General features: G+C 42.2%; 1 protein-coding gene and 1 long non-coding RNA gene across 5 annotated transcripts in view; one reads left to right on the top strand and one right to left on the bottom strand.

Annotated features, from left to right (window-relative positions):
• Positions 1-834: 834 nt before the first annotated feature.
• myo18ab (myosin XVIIIA b) overlaps positions 835-21,697 on the top strand; it is a 112,656-nt gene continuing 91,793 nt past the window's right edge. The window contains exons 1-2 of one of the 4 annotated variants that reach the window (XM_062385154.1): positions 835-1,227; positions 2,513-3,640. In XM_062385154.1, the coding sequence (XP_062241138.1) occupies positions 2,624-3,640 (1,017 nt within the window). In that variant the 5' untranslated portion in view covers positions 835-1,227; positions 2,513-2,623. The remainder of the gene's footprint in view (positions 1,228-2,512; positions 3,641-21,697) is intronic. The other 3 variants (XM_062385155.1, XM_062385156.1, XM_062385157.1) reach the window with 3 other exon arrangements.
• On the bottom strand, positions 8,432-9,475 carry LOC133951300 (uncharacterized). The gene is made up of 2 exons (XR_009920443.1): positions 9,158-9,475; positions 8,432-8,636 (listed from the first exon to the last, which is right to left on the bottom strand). It is a non-coding gene; the product is annotated as an uncharacterized LOC133951300 (long non-coding RNA).

The following is a 21,697-nucleotide window of genomic DNA, read 5'->3' as shown; positions in this document are numbered from 1 at the left end:
CAATTTGCCTGAATAATAATAATAATAATCCTTACAATTTCAATAGGGCCTCACGTCTGTCAGTGTCTGTCAGTGCCTGTCGGTGCTCGGCCCTAAAAACAACATTCTAATGTCCATTGACAGCCAGACAAAGACTGGGCCATTTATAAATTGCAGTTTATTACTGAATACAAACATAAGTAATTCATATGAATACAATTTAAAGAAAAGAGATGACTAAACGGAATTCAAGGTAAACGGATTTTATGCTAGAAATCTTCTATGTAGTCAGAGATAACTAAGACAAAAAACAGCTAATTTGGTATGGTTAGTCGGTCCTATTATCATGAATAACCAATATGTATGTGTTGTCTATGTTTATATATGAACCTACCTCTTCATGTCAGATTTGTATTGTATTTTCTTGTTGAATATTTTTTCTTATGAAAAAAGGCTGCCAATAGAATCTGACTGTACCAGCACACACACACACACACACACACACACACAGGCACACGCACACCTGTCTCTCTATAGTTGTCAGGGTAACTTGACATAATGCATTCCCTAGCCCCTTACACTAACCTCAACCATCACAACTAACCCTAACTCTTACCCTGACCTAATTCTAATCCTAACTCTAAAACGTCTCAACCCTCAAAAAAACTATTTACTTTGTGAGGACCAGCCAAAATGTCATCACAATCATGGTATTGAACCACAATTGGCCCTCCTAACTATAGATAAGACATCCGCACACACACACAGTTGCCCCCAGGTCACCCTCACAGCGGTGACGCGGCGGGCAGGCTGTACCTCCGCGGTGTGTCCAGCAGGGGTCGCCGGTTGAGCGGCCTCGGCTGCAGGACGTGGAGCAGCAGCTCTGATCCAGTCTGCGGCTTCTGTTCCCAGAGCTGCGCCCATTAACCAGCGGTGCTCCATTTGCTGTCCCGCAGAACAGTGAGTGTTGTCCTCCTGCTGTAGAGCCACAGGACACGTTCTGTCTGGAGAGAGGAGGCCTGGGACAGACGGGACACACGGGCTGGTTTTTCTCTGGATACCTGACGCCTTCCAGGGTTTGTTCCACCAAAAACAATGAGGGCAAGGCACTGAGGCTGTGACTGGAGCCAATTAGGCTAGTTAGCTAGCTGCACTGCTGCTCACTGGGAAGTTCCACAGTAAACCTCTCGGCTGACGCCGGCGTGTGCTTGTGGAGCTTGTTTCTTCCACTAGCAGCGGGATAAAAAGGTAAATATTAGTTCTGAGCGGTAGGTCGCCTCTCCCCCACACACAGCAAACAGTAGCTCGGCTAGCTAAGGTAGCCGACCAGCTACACCCTCCAGCCCTGTCATGCTTTTTGTCCCCTGACTTGAGGCTGAATGTGGGGCTGCTGCGTCTGGACCGGTGCTGCCAGGTGTTAGTGTCGGTTTAACCGGTGAGGAGCTCCCAGGAGCTTCCAGGAGCTTCAAAGAGCTTCCAGGAGCTTCCAGGAGCTGCGTGGAGGCTGATACAACGTGTCCTCGCTGGGGTTGTGGGCAGAGAGGGGGCTCGTGTTGACACAAAGCTGTGCTGTCACCACGGCCCTGCAGACTGGAGCTGGGCTTCTAGGAAACTTCATGATGTTTCCACTTGTTTTGTACACTCTCCGCCGGCCAGCACCTGATTTCTGTAAACCTACATGGATGACTGAGTCAACACAGTCGTTTTGTTTCATCTACCGAATCAGAATCAGGTTTATTTGCCATGTGTGTGTACTCTTACTAGGTGTACTTACACATATATACATACGATTAACCATAGGCGACAAGGCACTAGCAACACACACACAACTCCTATGCACAAATAGAGTGAAACTGTACAAGACAGTTGTGCAATGGAGAACAAGATGTGTAAGGGTGGAGAAAAACCTTTACTTACTCTGCGGATATGATGGAATTGGGACCAGAGGGCAATAGTGCAGTGGTGCAATGATGCTCAAACAACGTTTTTCACTCTGTTCTCATGATTTGTGTTGATGTTGTTGTTTTATAAAGTCGAGCACCTTTCTTTTCTGTGTCTGTTCGAGTGAGCAGCTCAGACTCACAACAGGCACAAATTAAACACTCATTACAGCTGAATGACATGGCTGGGAGCACAGCGTGTTCCTCATGGGAGAGAAACATGGCCAGTGTGTCCGATGGTTTTATTAAAGTAACAAACTGTTGCTTGTCAGGGTTTCAAGATCCAAACAACTAAGAACAAGGAAAACAAGAATTCAGACTTTAGAAAATATCTGACTGTTCCAGCTGAGTAATTAATAAGTGATTAAAATGTTAATGTTATTAAATAAACCATGTCATTCCCAGTGCCAAAGTGTCCTTGGGCAAGATACTGACCCTAATGGCTGTACTGGTAGTGTATGAGTGATCGAGACAGTGCCGCACATAGATGCACTGTATGTATGTGTGTGAATGTCAAAACCTAACTGTAAAGTGCTTTGAGTGGTCATCATAACTAGTTTGACCCAGTTTTCTCTCCTTGTCTCTTTCCCCAGGGGATTTGTCCCTGTTGGTCACAACCAAACCACCTGCCTGGTGAATTGGACCTCCATCTCTGTAGGAAATAGAGCCACGCTAGACGGAAACGCAGTGTTTGATTTTTCACCATGTTTAATCTAATGAAAAAGGATAAGGAGAGGGAAGGGAGTAGGAAGGAGAAGAAAGATAAAAAGGAGAGGATGTCTCCAGCAGAGCTGCGCAGCCTGGAAGAGATGAGCATGAGGCGGGGTTTCTTCAACCTGAAGAGAGAGGCTAAGCGTGAGTCCAAGAACAAACTGGAGATCTCCAACCCCATTCCCATCAAAGTGGCCAGCAGCCATGAGCTCACCCTCACTGACATTGAATCGGACGGCCTGAGTAACCGAAGCAGCATGGTTCTGGATGACCAGCTCAGCGCGGCCAGCTCCACTGATGACTTGAAGGGTGAGGGTGGAGGACAGGACGGACACCGCGGCTCAGTACACGAGCGTGTCGCACACTTCGGTTCACTTGCCAGGCAGAACTCCTCGCAGGTGGGTCAAATGATGAAGCGCTTCTCCTTTTCCCAGAGGAGCAAAGAGGAGAGCCCTTCAGAGAGCTCCACCCCTTCGGGTCAGAACTCTGCTGCCCCATCTCCGCATGTGGAGAGCAAAGTTTTCAGCATGCTCCGAAAGCACAGCCTCAAGCAGCAGCCTGAAGCACCAGTCACTAAAAAAGTGAGCATCCCTGAGGTGGTCGACAAGACGTTCCCTGCACAGCTGCAGCTGCCGGCTGTGGTCGCACCCAGTGCGCCAGAAACACGTGAGCTGGAGCTCCAACGCCGCAACACGGGCGACTTTGGATTTTCTCTGCGTCGCACTACTATGCTGGACCGCAGCCTTGATGGAGGAGTGTACAGGCGTGTTGTCCATTTTGCTGAGCCTGGTGCCGGCACTAAGGATCTGGCTCTTGGCTTGGTGCCTGGGGACAGGCTGGTGGAGATAAATGGAAAGAACGTGGAGAGCAAGAGCCGGGACGAGATAGTGGAGATGATCCGTCAGTCCGGGGACACGGTGAGGCTGAAGGTGCAGCCAATCCTGGAGCTGAGTGAGCTGAGCCGCTGCTGGTTGAGGAACACCGAGGGGCTTCGCAGGGAGGCCAGACATGTAAGCATCTCGTCCACTTACTACAGTGTTACATGGTTTTCCCATCTCGGTTGTCAGGGTATTATCCTCAAGTGTTTTCTTGCATTTTTAAAGATCCCAATTTGAGACTTTCTTTCCTGACAGGCACATTGACTGCAGCAGATTAACTACAGTTTCCCCTATTCTCAGTGTTGTGGTCCTGCTCTACTGACGAGCTATTACTGGGGCATCATTTGTAAGCATTGGATCATGGTGTGGGAGGTGATGCTTGAGGGATGCCATGGTAATTTCAATGAGTTTGGAGTCTTGCCTTGACTCTTTGCATATGTTAACATATGTTAAAATGTTGCTTTTTTAAGACTAATCTTTTCTACTCTTTAAGTCTACAGTTTTTTACTACTGATTTACACTGTTTTCTCTATCTCTAATATACCTAATATGTCTGATCATGATGTGGGAGTTCATGGTGCCTGCTGGTATAAGAGTGAGATTTTGGAGCTTATTTTAGGACACTGATACAGAGCTCAGTATCCTATTCTTCTATTTTTTGCAGTGATCAACAATAGTGCACTGCTGTGAATCACCCACACACATTTTCTTTTACACTAAAAAGCCCTGTCTCTTTCAAACAGTGTTCATTTTCTGCTTCAGTTTCCATTGTACTTTGTTGTATTTTCTTTTGAACCAACGTTTTTTAATTATTTTTTCCATTGTGTTTTGTTTCATGTGGAAATTGAAAGAATTTACATATTAATTTCTGTGCACTTACAATATTTGGGTTTATCCAGTGTTTTTTTTTATCAGCTAATGGTTTACAGTGGAGTTGGCTTTTAGGCTTGATAAAAATGGATATAGATACAGGAAGTAGCATCATTGTTACCTCACAGCAGGAAAGTCCTAGGTTCTGGCCTCTGCCGGGGAATCTCTAAGTGGATTTCCTGCTCCAGTATAAGAAAGTAAGGTTATGCAGGTGATCCGGTGGTAAGATATTTTCAGTATGTACAAGCCTCTGTCTGTAGGATATGAGTGGGATGAGATGATGAATGGATGTATTCATGGATTATGTATAATCCAGCAACTTCTATCCATAAAGCATGTTTAGCAAACATCATGTGGATAAGATATCATACTTGTATTGTTAATTTTACATTTAACGTCTAAGTGTTTTGGCTCAACACAAATTATGTTTAACATCTGGCAGACAAATAAAGTAGAGAACTGATTTGCATCTAGCAGGTGCAGCAGGAGAGCATTTACATTTGCGCAGCATTTACTGTATCAGCACAACAAACAGCTGCTTTCATTCTGTCAAGTTGCTATTATTTTATGAGCTACTGTGGATTAAAAGCTAACATTCCTTAATGGACATATCACTTGATTCTCTGGTGATTCTCTGGTAGGCCTTTACTGTGAAGTATTCTCTCTATAGTTAATAAATAAAGTTTATTAATCTTGTTCTCATATCACTCAATGACTATCTCTTTTGGTTTGAGACGTCACTGAATTTGTTTTTACACAAAGCAGAGTAATTTAGTATGGAGGACCATACATGACATAAGTAAAAATAAATAAATAAATAAATGTATAAATAAATACAGAAATAAATAAATAAATGAATAAATAAAAATGGAAATAAATAAATAAATACAGAAATAAATAAATAAATATGTTAATACCAAAAGAAATGTCAAAAGAAATGTCTTAAATATATTTTAACATTTATTTTTTCCCTGATACATTTCCTTTGCATTTGCAGTGTCCTTATGCTAATGAGAAAGGCGGGCCTAGCCGCAGTCTCATGCAGGATTGGTCACAGGAGTGTAATGATCCAGCCCTACTACTTCTGCCTTTCAATGCTGGTGTCCAGTAGCTGTTTGCAGCGTTGAGCCAGTTCACACTTAAAATGAACTAGTTCAAGTTCAGAGGGTTAGTTAAGGTTATTTTTTATTGGGATGATTTAGCTGTCAGTAGTCCTGACTGTGAGCGTCACGTCTCGTGTTGTACTGAGCACAAGGAGCGAGCCGAGAGGAGGAGGAGGAAACAGAAACTCCAGCTCGGTACAAACCACCTGCCGCCTCTGCTCTGAACATGAAGCCGCTGATCTCTGAGCAGATGTGACCAGAGAAGCTCTGTGTTTTCACTGTTTCCACTGTTCCAGAGTCACTAACTGCCTGCTTCACGGTGAAGAGCTCAATCTCAGTCACTGCCCGTGTCTCTGAGCGAGTGTGTGGCGGAGCGCAGGGGCTGTGTGTGTGTAGCTCAGTTGACCAATCCTGCTCGAGACTGAGGTTAGGCCCGCCTTTCTCATTAGCATAAGGACACTGAAATGTGGAAATAAATAAATGTGGAAATAAATAAAAGTTGCAATAAAAGTGGAAATAAATAAATAAATGTGGAAATAAGTTTAAGACATTGATTTATTTAATTCTGCATTTATTTCCATATTTATTTATTTATTTCCACATTTATTCCAACTTTTATTTTTCGATTTCAGTGTCCTTATGCTAATGAGAAAGGCGGGCCTAACCTCAGTCTCCAGCAGGATTGGTCAACTGAGCTACACACACACAGCCCCTGCGCTCCGTCACACACTCGCTCAGAGACACGGGCAGTGACTGAGATTGAGCTCTTCACCGTGAAGCAGGCAGTTAGTGACTCTGTGGAACAGTGGAAACAGTGGAAACACAGAGCTTCTCTGGTCACATCTGCTCAGAGATCAGCGGCTTCATGTTCAGAGCAGAGGCGGCAGGTGGTTTGTACCGAGCTGGAGTTTCTGTTTCCTCCTCCTCTCGGCTCGATCATTGTGCTCAGTAGAACACGAGACGTAACGCTCACAGTCAGGACTACTGACAGCTAAATCATCCCAATAAAAAATAACCTTAACTAACCCTCTGAACTTGAACTAGTTCATTTTAAGTCTGAACTGGCTCAACGCTGCAAACAGCTACTGGACACCAGCATTGAGAGGCAGAAGTAGTAGGGCTGGATCATTACACTCCTGTGACCAATCCTGCATGAGACTGCGGTTAGGCCCGCCTTTCTCATTAGCATAAGGACACTGCAAATGCAAAGGAAATGTATCAGGGAAAAAATAAATGTTAAAATATATTTAAGACATTTCTTTTGACATTTCTTTTGGTATTAACATATTTATTTATTTATTTCTGTATTTATTTATTTATTTCCATTTTTATTTATTCATTTATTTATTTATTTCTGTATTTATTTATACATTTATTTATTTATTTATTTTTACTTATGTCATGTATGGTCCTCCATAATTTAGAATGTCAGTTAGATCTGTGTTACGTTTGTAGATGTCCTGCATTAAGAGTAGCTTAGTGTCCTCCAGTAGGCTCAATGTCTTGATCATGGCCTGTTTGGCAGCGTCAGAGGGCTTTCTTTGTGTCCTCCATTGGCTTTGGTTCAAGGGTCCTTGTGACACAGTCGGACTGAGAGGAGCTCTAACCCCTCCTCCTCCGTTTCCACCACAATTGAATTCATCTGCTCTGGGAGGCAGGGAGTGACTACGTAGCCCATGTTGTCCTTTTCCTGACGTGAGACAGAAGCAGCAAACGGCTTTAGACGCTCATGCTCCACAGTGGCTGTTTGTTGGAAAACTCCCACTCTACTTGTCTCATGTGACAAGCTGCTCTTCTGATTTCCATTGAGGGAAGAGGAAGTGCACACCAGACCATTGTTTATATGTATGGGACACAAGCAAACAAGCTTGCATTTAGGCATTACATTTACTTTCCTGGAGACTAATGCTGTTTATCAAATCAGACAGTCTGTGAGTACACACACACGATATACTCACTGGCGTAGTGCGTGGATTTCCACAGGATGCTTTTTCTCAAATGAACGTGCATTCAGTAGAAATCTAAATTTTATTTTTAATTATGCCATCAATGCAGAGCAAGGAGGACACATAATTTGTACTGATGGTGACTTATTCTCACATTGTTTGAAAAAACGCTAGTGGTCCCTCCCCTCCGCTGCGTAGTCACGATGGTGAAATTCAATTATCCATAACTTCTGCTTACTTACTTAACTTCCTACCCCCTAAAATGGAATCATTTGCATTATGGGAATGTCCATTTTGTCCCCACAAGGAAGGTCAGCCCACATAATGTGTGCGAACAGATTTACGGTTCACTCGTGTGTAATACCTTGACCACACGCACACAACTCCCATACTTAAACATCATGGGCCTATCTCTGCACTAGATTTGTGTGTGTGTTAAACAGCAGGCCTGTCTGTGTCTGTTTGTCCACTCTAACAGATGTCACCAGCTTGACTGCTGGTTCAAATAAAGGCGAGCCTACAGAAAGGCCATTATTCAGTCCTGACAAAAGGTTTAAACAGGACACCCTTTCTGCCAAGTCCCATAACTTCCAACACAAGCTTCTCTACATTCTCTGCAAATTACATGTTACCCAAATGTTGCTTAAAAATTTCAGTATCGACAAACATCGGTTATCATGTGCTACTTGATCTAGATTCAATGAGACATTTTCCGTAAAGGCTATCAGCCTGATGGATGAATCATTCTGTTGAGAGTTATTGCTGTGACATTCAAAATTATGATTTATGAAGTAGCTCATTCCAATCATGGGGTACAGCTAATTATTTTTATGATGCAATAATGAGCTGATCATTTTCTTGATTATTAAATATTAGATTGTTCAAGAAAATACCAAAAATGCCCATCACTATTTCTCAGAGCTAAAACCCATATCAAAGCTCTTCTTTGTGAGGATGGTGTCATTGTACCCCACGCGTTTTTAATAAAACAACATATATTGGAATTTTATTTGACAGAGCAGTTTTATGGCTGTTCCCAGCAAACTGAAGCAGTTGAAATGATTTAGCATTGTGTCAGGCCATCTGAAGCTGGTGCCTCGCGTCCTCCACACAAACAAGAACAACACATTAAGACTCAATCAAGATTTTGAAGCAGACAGACAGGATGCAGCCACTCTTGTAGTGATGACCAATACAGGGCAGGATGTTCTAAAAACAGCACAGTTGAGTAGTGTTAGGAAAGCAAGAGACATGTTCACCCTGTACAAACAAATAAGACAATCACTTGCTCATGTTGATTTAAGGCCAGTTCTGAAGTTAAGTCAACTCATTTCACTGATCTGGACAATTTCTTAACATTTAGTTTGTGTTGATTAATCTGAGTATTTACTGAGTGAACTGATAGGAGTACTTCAGTATGAGAAGAATCTAATACACATTGTGTCTCTTTAGAGTGATTATTACTGGTGTCCTTGTAAAAATGCATAATATATAGTGTCTTTTATTGATTACATAGACTGTGACAGCTTACCATAGTCAATCATGTAGATTTCTCAGTGTTTTGCACTGCTGCATCATCGTAGAACTGTTTTCAGTGTTATTCCAGTGCCTTGCTCTCTCTCTCTCTCACACTATTGACCAGTCAGTCTTAGATGGACTCACCATCAGAAATTCCACCGTATCTATCTATTGGTTAACCATAAAAAAACATCCGTAAAGTTTTAACCCACCTCTGCAGAAGTCATCAGAACAGTCTAAATGCTTAAGCTGTGCATGTCCAGCAGGCATTCATCTGATTTACAACAGTCCTCTATCCCTGCCACACGTTCACTGCCCAGTCACAAAAATCAACCATCTTCCTAGGCCGGCATGCTCCCCGAAATGGAAGAGTAGTATTGTCCCGAAAAGACCACAGTCAGAACATTTTTAATTTGTAAAGTTTCCTGCAGACTGGCTCCCACAACACATTAAACATCGTTAACCTCTTTTATCAACTACGCAAGCATTTGAAACAGTCAGAGAGAGCCTATGTGCAAGGAAAAGGACAAAGTCTATAACCCTGCACATTTGTGCAGCAACAGTATCTGAGTGCAGACCAATAGTATTGAGCAAACTTGCACGTGATCAGGGATGACCTGAGAAAGAGAGCAGGGTTTTTGAAGGAAAATCTGAACAGGAAATTAAGAAATGATGCTCTCAAAATGAAAGAACATGCAGTTGAATCAAAATAGGAAAGATACTCGTCTATCCACACCGGTGTACCTTCAATAGTACCTGGATAGAGTATAGAGTAATTATCGTTATTTTGACCAACTCAAGAGGCAATTTCATCTTTCTTCCTTTTTTGTTTAGACGTCCTCTACTTCCCATACAGAAACAATTTCCCCAGACATCTAACTATGTGTCTGTGTTTCAGTGGTATACCTGGATATTCAATGGAAGGCCCAGCTAGGTGGATGCAATGCTGAGGGTAGTGTGGACCAAATACATTCAAGCTCAGTAAACTTGTTGGACATGGAAATGGTGAATTTAGATGTAATAGGATGGGAATTCCATAATAAGTTGTATTATGTACTGTATGCATATCTGAAGCTCCTTGTGGGCCACAGCTTTATATGATATTGTATCTATTCTACCAACCACTCTCCGAACAACTCTGCTGACTGAGATGTTAAACGGTGTGAAAACGGTTAAGCAAACTTATTAGCTTGTAAATCTGCTTGATTCGTAAACTTTATTATATCTTTAAACTCTCTGACACTTGAATCTAGATTGAAGAGCCTTGGAGGGAAATTATTGAGGCTAGAGTGTGAGAGAGAGAGGTTAAAATAGTAATAAGCCATCTTCACTTGTCCTAACAGGCTGACTGGGAACAGCGGGAAGTAGGCCTCTCCCTTTAGGTCTCACTTTGGTATTTGTGGAATCTGCTTTGGAACAAATAGACCACTTCCTGACCCTCTCCCCCTGGGATTCTCTTATGGAGGAAGAGGAATGAAGTTCTGAGGCTGAGGGCTAGTGAAGGGGGAGAGAGAACTAGATGTCTGTGAATGTGGTTGATAAAGCTTTTTTTTCTAAGAAGTTGTTGGTTCCTATACAATGGCCTTAAAGTATTAACACTCTTGAATCTTGATCTCCTGTTGTAGATTGAATTTTAAGTGGATCAAATATAGGTCTTTTAGAACAATAGGAAAAAAGATAATCTGGTCTGATGAAAAAAATGAACTCAGTTATGTTTGGTGAACACAAGGCAACGCTCATCTGCTGGCTTACACAATCCCTACCGTGACCCATGCTGGTGGCAAGTTACAGCATGCATTGTGGTCCTTTTTTTATGTTAGCAGGGAGACTGGTTAAAAAAGTAAGAATAAATCCTATCAAATACAGATCCTTGAAGAAAACCTTTTCTCGAGTTCACACGGCTGGAGGGGCGATGTTTAACCTTTTGGATTGACAATCCCCTGAAGCAAACCACCAAGAAAACCCTGGAGGGGCTTCAAGACAAGTCTGTTGAGTAGTTCCGCCTAAGCCCAGACTTAACCCCATAGAACATCTCCGGAGAGACCTAAAGATGACGTTCACAGAGATTTCACAGACAATCTGATGGAATTTGAGAGGATTTGTCAGGATGAAAGGCTTCTACTGCAGTATATCATTTGTGCAAAGTTTGTAGATTATATACTACACACTTTAATTGCTTCAAAGACGGCTTCTAAACAGTACTGAATCAATGGTCTAAACACTCAATAAATATTTCAGTTTTCAAACTTCACATGAATACATGGGTGTTTGCATGTGATGGCCATAATCATAAACAGCAGTATCCCGTACAATCATTCCAGCAGAATTTCTTGTCAGCAAACCCCTTCACTACTCACACTATACTTTATGGAAATAGCCACACTTGTGAAAAGAGCATTCCATTTCTTTATCTGTTGGTGAAACCGCATCGTGTTCCTGCATAATCTCTTATCGAGTGGTTGTGATTTCAGTGATATAACCCCTGGATTCTTTGTCTTTATTCACATTCCCTGGGCATCAGACTGAGCGAGGTATTTCTGTATGCCATGATTATTTACATAACCACATACTTCAAATAAAAACATACTTTTCTGCGCAATCTTGCCAGAAATGTGTTGAATCATGAACTGTGATATTCATGATTCGGTTTACAGTAGAATACTACTACAGAATGAATCAGTGTGTCTTGCCTTTGTTTTGGTAGTGGTTTTAATGCTGGTGGGTTGCGGCTGAACCGAACAGAAGCTTTTAGGCTCCTCTCATTCCTCAGTGCTTCTTGTAACCCTTAGTGTGTGAGAGTTCATAGAGCAGTTACGTCTGGACGAGGCAAGAGACAAGAATGCTGCATGACAAGTTGTAAAAAATGAGTGACATGTCACTGGTGACACACGCACAACACACAATAGATAGTTGGAATTACATTTATGCAGAAACAAGTTCCTAAGTTAGTCCGAAAGCTTCATGAAACTCAGAGCAGATGTCTAACAATATCTCACTTTAATCTCTTTCACACAGCCACACAAAATCTGAAATGATATTGGACATTTAAATATTTAAAAATATTCATGAAGCATTTGTTCCCTTTAGAGGAAAGGGGAGGATGCCCCCTTCAGCTTTTGGGTGAGTTACTGCCTTCAGTGACGGAGTTTGAGTACGTCTGCATATTGTCAACCAATTAATTCAAAATTTAGTGTTGGATTAGTGTTTGACAGGCAGATTATTGCAGTATCAGCAGTAATGTGGGCATCATAACAGACTGTTGTGGTGAGAGTAGGAGCCGAGCCCAAAGTCAAAGCTTTCAATTTACTTATCTTTCTACCTACCAATCATCACCTATGGTCATGAGCTTTGGATTGACTGAAAGAATGATATCATCAATTTTGCACAGTGAAAAAAGTTGACTGGATCACAATCCGTTGGGGCTGGTCGGCCCGCCTCAGCTGCAAAAATAAATCCAAGGGGAAAACACTGGGATTCGTAGCAAAGCACATTGAGATTACATCTTCATTAGATGAGAAGATAAGTGGATGACTATTCACTAATTAATCCCTACGATTGGTGAGACATTGTGTCAGACTTATTCGTGACCCGTCACTCTACTGTGCCTGTCAAAGGATAATGTGCATGTGCTGCCAATGATTTACCAAACAAGAAGGTTAACCCTACACTGATAGGCTCTTAATCCTCTTTGCTAGTTTTTCACTGCTGACTTACACCCATACAACTGCATAGAACAAAGTAGCTAGATCACGGTTTCTACCACATGTCACAGTGAATTAGAAAGAGCTGGCCCTCTTACTGGAAGCTTATTCTCATGCCTTCTAGTGACAGGTATTAACTGGTTCGGGGGGGGGGGGGGGGGGGGGGATATTATTATCACAATACAATCCGTGAGGTGAATAATTGTTGACAAAATATTTACTCAAGTATTTTATTAGGATTATGCATCGACTAATTTCAGAAATCTTTCTCTATATATGAAAGGTAAATCTCGAGAACTGTTTATTTGATCTAATTCTCTGAGTCCAGGCCATGTTTTTCATTCTTCAACTGTCTAGTGTTGATGAGTCTGTGCCACAATCTTCCTTTTGGGTCGGAAGTGGCCCTGCCCTCATGTTGACGTTCATAAAATTGATCCCAATGAGTTTTCAGCCAAGTGGCTGAGATCTAGATGCCAGTGTTGCAATGGCACAGTGACCGTTTCTCTGTCTTGCTTAGATGCCACAGCTTGTTCAGATTCTCCGTGCTGGCGGCTACTGCTGAGTGAAAACTGCTCAGTCAGCAAACCCTCCCCTTCCATGCAGAGCACAATGACTTAGCAGTACAGTTCAAATGCGCTGCCTCAATAGAAGCACCTGGCTGTTTCCATTGTACCTGACTATTCTTTGTCTTATATGCAGCACGATCAATTAAAACTCATTCTGAGGAAAGTGAATTTGTCCGATCATATCTTTCCAAGTCATACAGACCTTGTGTACACAGATGTAAGTATGTTTAACTCTTTCCACATGACCATTATTTCCCAAAATATCTCCATCCAAACAAAAAACACAAAAACAACTCCTAAAGCTCAAACAAGAATGTCTGTAGGTTTCTACATCAATGATCTGCCAAATGCCAGAAGAACACTGGTACAAGGAATACTGGGCAAGGCAGACCCCTGGGAATGGAGTTAATGTGGTGCAATAATGCAACGTTTAGCTGCAAGACCCAGCAGTGTAGACAAAATGCAGAGAAACCATTATATAGCTGTCATACTTGTTTCCGGTGCATCCTCAATAAACAGGACATGGGTAAAGTAAGCTATGATTGAATTGTTTCCCAAATGCTCCATCCTACACGTACACATCTATACACAAAGGGTATGCAGAGGAAGACGTTTGTTAAGAAAAATACCTGCATTAGTGTGGACAGGGCCAGAGTCAGTTGTTAAACGTATCTTTGGAAAGACCAGCATTTTCACACATTGGCACTTAAAGAAAACTCTGTTACTGCTTGTTTTACTGAAACTGATACCATATGGCATGCCTTCTTTGACTTTATTGAATTCCTTTGGGAAACGCAGGCATTTACTCTGTCCTCTGTGATAATTGCAGGCCTACTGTGAATCTGCACACATCACAAATTCAAATAAAGCAGGGAATAGATCAGTGGCGGTTTCGGTGGGTGCAGTTTCTCACATTAAATACTGATGATGGAAGGCAGGAGAGGAGCTGACCCTTTACCAAACATTGTTTATGCTAGAAATAAGCTCCGTACAGCAACCCAGACCAGTGCATCTATGTTGTGAAGTTCTTCCATTTGCTGTGTCCAGGATATGCCAAACCCTTTCTGCATGACCACTCCATAACCAAGCAGTGTAGAGGGTATAGCAACTACCATGTGCCCTCCTCCCCTCTGAACTTTAGGGATGAAGTTGTCACTGTTTACGCCCAGAGCTGAATTGAGGAGGAAATTGCAGTGGAGGAGCATGTGCATTCAGTCTACACTTAAGGAGGGAGGGGTGGCCATTGGAAAGTCGTCATTCTCCAACTAATCCACATCTGAGTCTTATTCTGGTTTTGATCAGGTTTGACATATGGGACTCTGTTGGTTAACCCAGTGGCGTGGTGCAGGAAAGCCCGGCACTTTGGTGCCAGAAGTTTGGAGACTCAGATATTCTGCCAAGAGCAGATGATGTCTCTTTTATAAGTCAAGTTTATTTTTCTGGTAATGTGGACCTATAACATTGTGTAATTTAATTACTCATCAGTTGGTATGTTCATCATTAACAGTTTTACCGTTAACCGACAATAAGAATCTTGACCCAGCATCATGTGGACATGTTGCTATTTCTGAATAGAAAACCAGTAAACAAGCTGTCCTCTGTGCTTAGGGCTTAAGTAGACAGGCCTGTTTATTAGGTCTAATTTGTATCATGGTCCACTAAACCTACACACAGTACACACAGCGACTGCATGGCTGTTGTGGGGATGTGCCATTTTATGACAAGGTCTGTCTGCCTGCAATGTCCAGTCCGACTATGACCGAGGGGTTGATGTGTAAGAGAGACACAGTTTATCGTGGGGAGACGGTTCAAAACACACACTTATTATCTTATATATTATCAATGTAAGAACAATTAAGATTCTTATGAAACTGAGGCGCAAGAAATTGGACAGCGGCAACTGCCACAGTGCACATAATTAACATGAAATACGGAGTATAGCTGCAGGTCTGTTCTATCCTGTTTTACTCTGTTCACAGCAGCTGCAGGTGTATGATAATTGTTTATGCTGCCATTGGTGCTTATAAAAGTTAAATAGTTAACTTTTATAGGCTTTTATTTAACTTTTATTCAACTAACAAATGTTGAATTAGTATATAACACCGTATTTGAACTTATATCTTGTGCTAGTTTGATAATTCCTCTAGTCATCATTTTGTTACATGTGCAAGCCATAAGCATAACACAGCAAATCTCTTGATATTTTAGACCAACTGTACACTCACAGTAGGGTGAAGAGTTTAAGTTGGCTAGCAAGCTAGTTAAGTCCAAACCCAATGAACTGCTTTGATCTCTCTGCAGGTGGGTTCTTTTCTTTAAATTCCCCTTAAATGAATCAAAGCTCTAAATTTACATGCAGGTTATGTCCCAGCCTTACACAGTCACTTACTCAGCACAGTTGCACAGTATGTACTCGGCTTGAAGGCCACACTCCAGCACATGTCCAGCACCACTTGGCATATCGACTTTTCAGTTTCCATTTTGGCAAACAGGACAGTGAATGGCTCCGAGTTGTATCTACTATCAACCCAGCTGACCTACGCCCTGGGGCTTCTGACAGTTAGAGAGAACAGAATGCGCACTAGGCTCTTTGTTTAAAACAGTATCGCATCACTGCTGTGTGTGGGTGTGTGCATAATTTTAACCCATGGCTTTGGAATAATTAACAGATGAATTAATTAACCCTCATTGCAAAATACCATCCTGAATGAGTTCAAGTGTAAGAACGCAGTTAATGTTCAATCACTCACAACTTGAAATGCATTTTTTTTATCGTGGGTATTATAACTGGACCAACACAAACCCTATTATCCCATATTTTGAACGTCACACAGTTGTTTACTCTACAAAGCACTGAACAGTGCACAGTATGTTCTTGCATGGTGTAACCTTTACAGTATGTTTTACTTTTGCTTTAGGACAGTTGAAGCCACAGTAGAAGTGGGACTGTGGGCATTGTATTGAAAGATGGTATGTCTGTTCGTCACTCCACTAATCTGGTCCAGTACGACAGGTCGGGCTGTTCCTGCTGCCCTCTCCTCACGTCTCTCTGCCGTGAGCGCAATGTATGATGATATATATTACTCGGTGATTGACCATTGGTCGCACACTATTTTTTCTCGATGTGTTATCGGGAACAATTAGCACTATACAGGGTGTGACATTTTTCACCAAACATCTGGACAGCACTACACAATGGTATCGGACGCAGCCATAAACATTAAACTAAGTGGTGAACATAACACAAAATCACCTACTAAACACCAACATGTTAGCATAGTTATTTAAGCTAGTGTTTTTACATGTCTGAGTATGCAAGGGTCTGCTAGAGTCCAAGCTATATAAATCATCGTCAGCCAGGCTTTAGGAGAGACTGTTAATTTGTCTGTACACGCCCCAATATTTAGTCTGTTTGACCTCTGCGTTATAATTGCCCTTTCACTCCTCTAAGCAGACACCGGTAATGTCCACAGCTGTCCAAATGTTTGGCCACAAGTCATTACAATTAAGGCTAAGTCATGTATTCTTCTATAAAATCTGATGGACCTAAGATGGTTAATCGATCGATTTGAGGTTGGAGAGTTTGGAACGTTAAAAAAAAGCTTTTCAAAGTACAGGAGGGTTACATCTTCAGCTCATATATTTCTACTCCAACAATTATGTATTGCACTGGAACTAAGATTAAGATACAAGATACATTTATTGATCCGAAACACATGCACAATCACACAACATGCTGAGTAGGGAAATTTGTCGTCTGCTTTTGTCCCATCTGGTGAACATCACAGGACACACAGAGCAGTGGGCAGCCATGCACAGCGCCCGGGGAGCAGATGTTGGGGGAGTAAGGTGCCTTGCTCAGGGGCACTTAGATAGTGGGGGTAGGGAGAGTGCTCTTTGGACTTTGGAACAGATCCAGGTGTTGTCCTGGCAGGTATGTTCTATTGTCACCGCGAGGAATCGAGCTAGCGACCTTCCAGTCCGATGTCCGTAACTTTCTGCCCATAGTCCAATTATTCTGCCACTAGTCCAACGCCTCTCCAACTAACAAGGGATGCCAAGATATGCGTTTTTTTTTACCCCAAGTATGAGTCAAGTGGAACCTAGCCCTTTTACTACACACTTCAATAGCGTCCTTTGTCAGCCAAACTGACATAATCAGAGCTCTTTTCTCAGCCTTGAGAAAGCTTCCCCCGGGCCTGTTATTGTGAAATATATTTCCCCATTCAAACACATCTCTGAAGTGATTGAACAGCAGCAAAGGAAAGTAGAACACTCCAGTGTCATTAAAGCTAAATAATGGTTTGCAAGCATGTAAGTATCCTCTGAAGTACTGGATGATGGTCTCATTTTTTACTCACACCTGAAGCATACCCTGTCTAAAGTTCCTGGCTTTAAGAAACTGTACCTGGTTGGCTACTGTCACGCATTAATCACCAATACAGTCAATCCTGTCACACATACTTTCAGCCACTCTCATGAGGGGTTTAAGACGATGATTAGAGATCTCATTATCTTTGTTTGGTTTTTGAACCTGTCACTGATCAAAAACTGCCAATCTGCCTCGCCCTTTGGCCTGGCATGTGGGGTCAGAGAAGCCACATTCTTCGCAGTCGTGTCGAAAGCATCGTCCATGATTTGTTCTACCCAAGCACTCCACAGGGAGTACTGCAGTCAGGCTGATAGATGTTCAGTCTGCAGCATGTTGTAAGATCACATCTTCTGTCGTCTTCATTGTTCTTATCGTGTGGCTCTAAATGCTGTGGGAACATATTTGCCGCCTCTCAGTCGCCTTATTGAATAACTTCATGTGGGATATATCTTCAAATGTGAACATGTGTACAACATGTCTACAATCTTGAGCACCTACAATTGCCTCATAGAACTTCATTACACCATATTACAGGCTGTACGTCTTGGGATAAGTTCCACCAAAAAGTGATTTTCCGCTCAAAACTACTGATTGTTACATTGTTCAGCTCTAAGTTGAGAGGAGAGTCTGAAAATGTTTTCCCAAAATGACCCCGTCCCCCTCAGATTACTCTTGTGACCCCTTGGAGGGTCTTCACAGTTGTGAGGAATTTTCTAATCAAACCTTCCCCCAAGTTGACTGACTGCTGGTGCTCTGACATGTACACGACTGAATAAACAGATGTACATTTTTAAATTCACATAACTGTCCTGGACATTCACCTTCATTCCTGCACAGATCTCAGTGTTGATGCACTGAGGATGTCACATCATTTTAATCGTGACATTAGTGCTCTGTCCGTGCATTTCCTAGAGAACCCGCTGTTCTCTCCAGCCCAGTTAGAATTAAATGATAAAATGTGATCGCAACACATGAAAACAACAAACACTAGCATGAAAAAAATATGATATGTATGTGGAGGAAATTGATCTGGGCTTAGTGGGCTCCTTGTCCATAATTGTCCTGTGACAGAGTGAGGTCCCTAAGAAAGGCCAGTGATCATGATTGTGAGCTCAAGCCGACATGGCTTATAATTTATTTTGTATCCTGTTTGTTTGCAATGCTTTTATCTAAAGGATATCTCTCATGTGACAGTGAGTTTTAGTTGTGTCCCGACAAGTCTGTCCATTAAGCGGCTTTCTATAGCTCTGCCTCAGTTTTTAAGACCCTGTTTGTGTGTTTTATCAGTCATATCTTAAAATCAGCTGCATGTTTGGAGTGTTAACAGCAACCGCTAGGGTTTAGAGTCATCATATGCGCTTGTGGAGCCTACACCTCCCAGAGTTCGCAGACGTGTGTGTGTGTGTGTGAGTGAAGTTATCTTTCTGATAAAGACATCATACACTCTGTTTGACCTACATCTGCCTCCCTGCAACACAACTGAGACGCGAAAGAGCTAAGACACACACAGAGCATAGCAGCTCTCATTTGTTTCAGCTGCAAGTGCATAAACAGTGATTTGACTCTAGCTCATAAATGCTAACGATACCTGCTAACCAGGCAAAGCTGAACTGCACAGTTGTGCTTACTCGCTGGTTCAGTCACTGTTAAGATCATGAAGTTGAAGTTCACTTAAATGCAGGTAAGTAACAACATCTGAGAGAGGGCCACACACACTCTGCCTGTCCTGCCTCCATAGTAGCTTTGTCTGATGCAATTCATCTTACAGCCTCCTCCTTTAGCCCTGTATGAACTAAATCATAGGTTAAGTTTTATTAGATATTCTTTTGAATGCTCATATTTTGTACAAATAGAATTGTTGAGTAAAAGATGTTATTGGATTTAAGCAACATGTTTACGCCACTGTTGATCTCACATAACTATACGGAGGTGAGCAACCACCCTCTACGCTTACACAGAAAGCTGAGCAGGCCTGTATCAGTTTCATCCGAGAGTATCCAGTACAGTCTTGTTTAGTCTAGTTCAGGACAAAGACTGGAGGCAGAATTAAGCTGCTAGTTGAAAAAAATCAGACTCACATTTACGAATCTAAAGGATTGACTTTGTGGTACATAGACTCGTACATGTAAAACCAACATGCTGTGGCTTTAGGAACAGATATTTTTGGAGTCATTTGTTTGATCACCAGCCTACTGGGTGTGGTGACTGCAAGCGCAACATCGCTGCCGTCCCTCCGGGTGCATGGGTGTGTCAGGTTTGACTTGAGTCGGAAGTGGGGCTTGGACTGCTTAGACTCGTAAACAGCCGCTGGTGTTGATGATGAATAATATTTAATGCTATGGCATTTTAGGTATTCATGTTGCAAACAGGCTTTACATCAGGGAGTGGGGTGTGTGTCACAAGGAAGTGCTCATTTAATTCTCCTGCTGAGCTTAAATGAGTTTGTGTTTGTTGAGCTGCACTGATGTCCCGTTCAAAACACTTGAGAAACCATCATGTAGAGTGAGGGTGGGGGTGTGTGTCTTACTGTGACAGTTCCTTAACAAACATTCAGTCCTGACAGCATAGAAATGGAAATGAAATCGTGGACTGATGGATTGAATTTGTGTGTTTGTGTATGTGTGTTTGTGTGATTTTGTGTGCGTACGGGTGTGATTTGGTACTGACACTTTCACCATCTGTTGACATCAAAGAGAGACCATTAGAGTACATTCCTCCTTTGGAGGAATATCACATGCCATTGAAGAAAATCAATGTCTATGGGTCTTTGGCCTGTTGTGGAACAGTTTATCTGTAAACAAAGACTCTGTGCTGGACAGGATTTAAAGAGACACAGTCATGTAATTAGTCGCATAATGGCAGGTAGCTAGTGAAGCTACAGTGAAAAAAACAAGTTAATTCACAAGCCTGGACCTCAGCCATCACACACAGTCAAAGAAAACATTGTATGTGTTTTAGAAATGGAAAAAGAAGGTATGCTTTTGGGAAGGTTTAACACATCTAGGTAACGTACCGAGAGATATTAACCTGCAGGTGAATCAGTGATGCAGTGCACTGACTCAGAAATTGTATGGGTAACCGTTTCCTGACTTTAAACCCCTTGGTGAAACACTTTGTTGTCAGATAACAACATGTTTACAGAACTTTTCCTGGGATGCACTACTGTGTACTTTGCACATTCTGTAGTATTGTCAATGGTAAAAAGATGTAAAAATAACACTCATGACTATTGTGAGAAGCTACTCTCATTTTATTACATACACATTACACACAGGAAAAACTCTTAATCCCCCTCAAAAAATTATTAGAGAGGAGTTTTTTTGGTTAATTTTGCCTTTGCGCTGAAATTGGTAGATTTTCCCTTTTCTTTCCAAGATTGAATGATCACAGTCCCTTTCTGTCTGTATCCTGCTGACTCATGTCTTCTGGAGAATAGGGAGAGACTGAACATGCAACACATCTCCGCCCTTTACGCCTTAAATGCTTTATCCTTTACAGCAGAGTTTACTCTAATAACCTATGTTTGTGTAGCCTTGCTGTTTTTGAATGACTTGGAGATAAGGCTATTAGGGTGTTTGCTCGTACACGTGACATGCTTCCTTACCATACATAATACTAGCACCCCCCCCCTCCCCCCCAAAAAACACACACACACACACACACACACACACACACACACACACACACACACACACACACACACACACACACACACACTCCTCCTCCTCCCACACTCCATTCATTTCATAGCACACTTTGTTTGCACTTTACCTCTGTCACCTATAGATATTCTCTCCTTAGAAAACCATGGCAGCCGCTGGGAAATAATGGGGGCTTTGTGTGGCTCCAAAAGCATGTGCAGCTTTTCCTGGTCCTCTGGCTCCACCTAGAGGTTGGAGAGCAGACGTGGTGGTAAATGAACAGAGCTGCATCAGATCACCAGCCGGCTGATCTGCTGATAGTCTAATGTGGGGATAGGCTGTTAGACTCAGTACTAATCCGAGTATGTAAATGTTGTCTTCCAATGCTGAGAGAGGAAGTCGATTTTTGGACGCACAAAGCACAGCCTGGACTCAGTTGTATTATTGCAGGTGAAAAGCTTTTCTATCCATG

Source organism: Platichthys flesus, chromosome 4 (genome assembly GCF_949316205.1).
Source record: "Platichthys flesus chromosome 4, fPlaFle2.1, whole genome shotgun sequence".
Taxonomy (NCBI): Eukaryota; Metazoa; Chordata; class Actinopteri; order Pleuronectiformes; family Pleuronectidae; genus Platichthys; species Platichthys flesus.
This window is presented reverse-complemented; position numbering and strand designations above follow the sequence as displayed.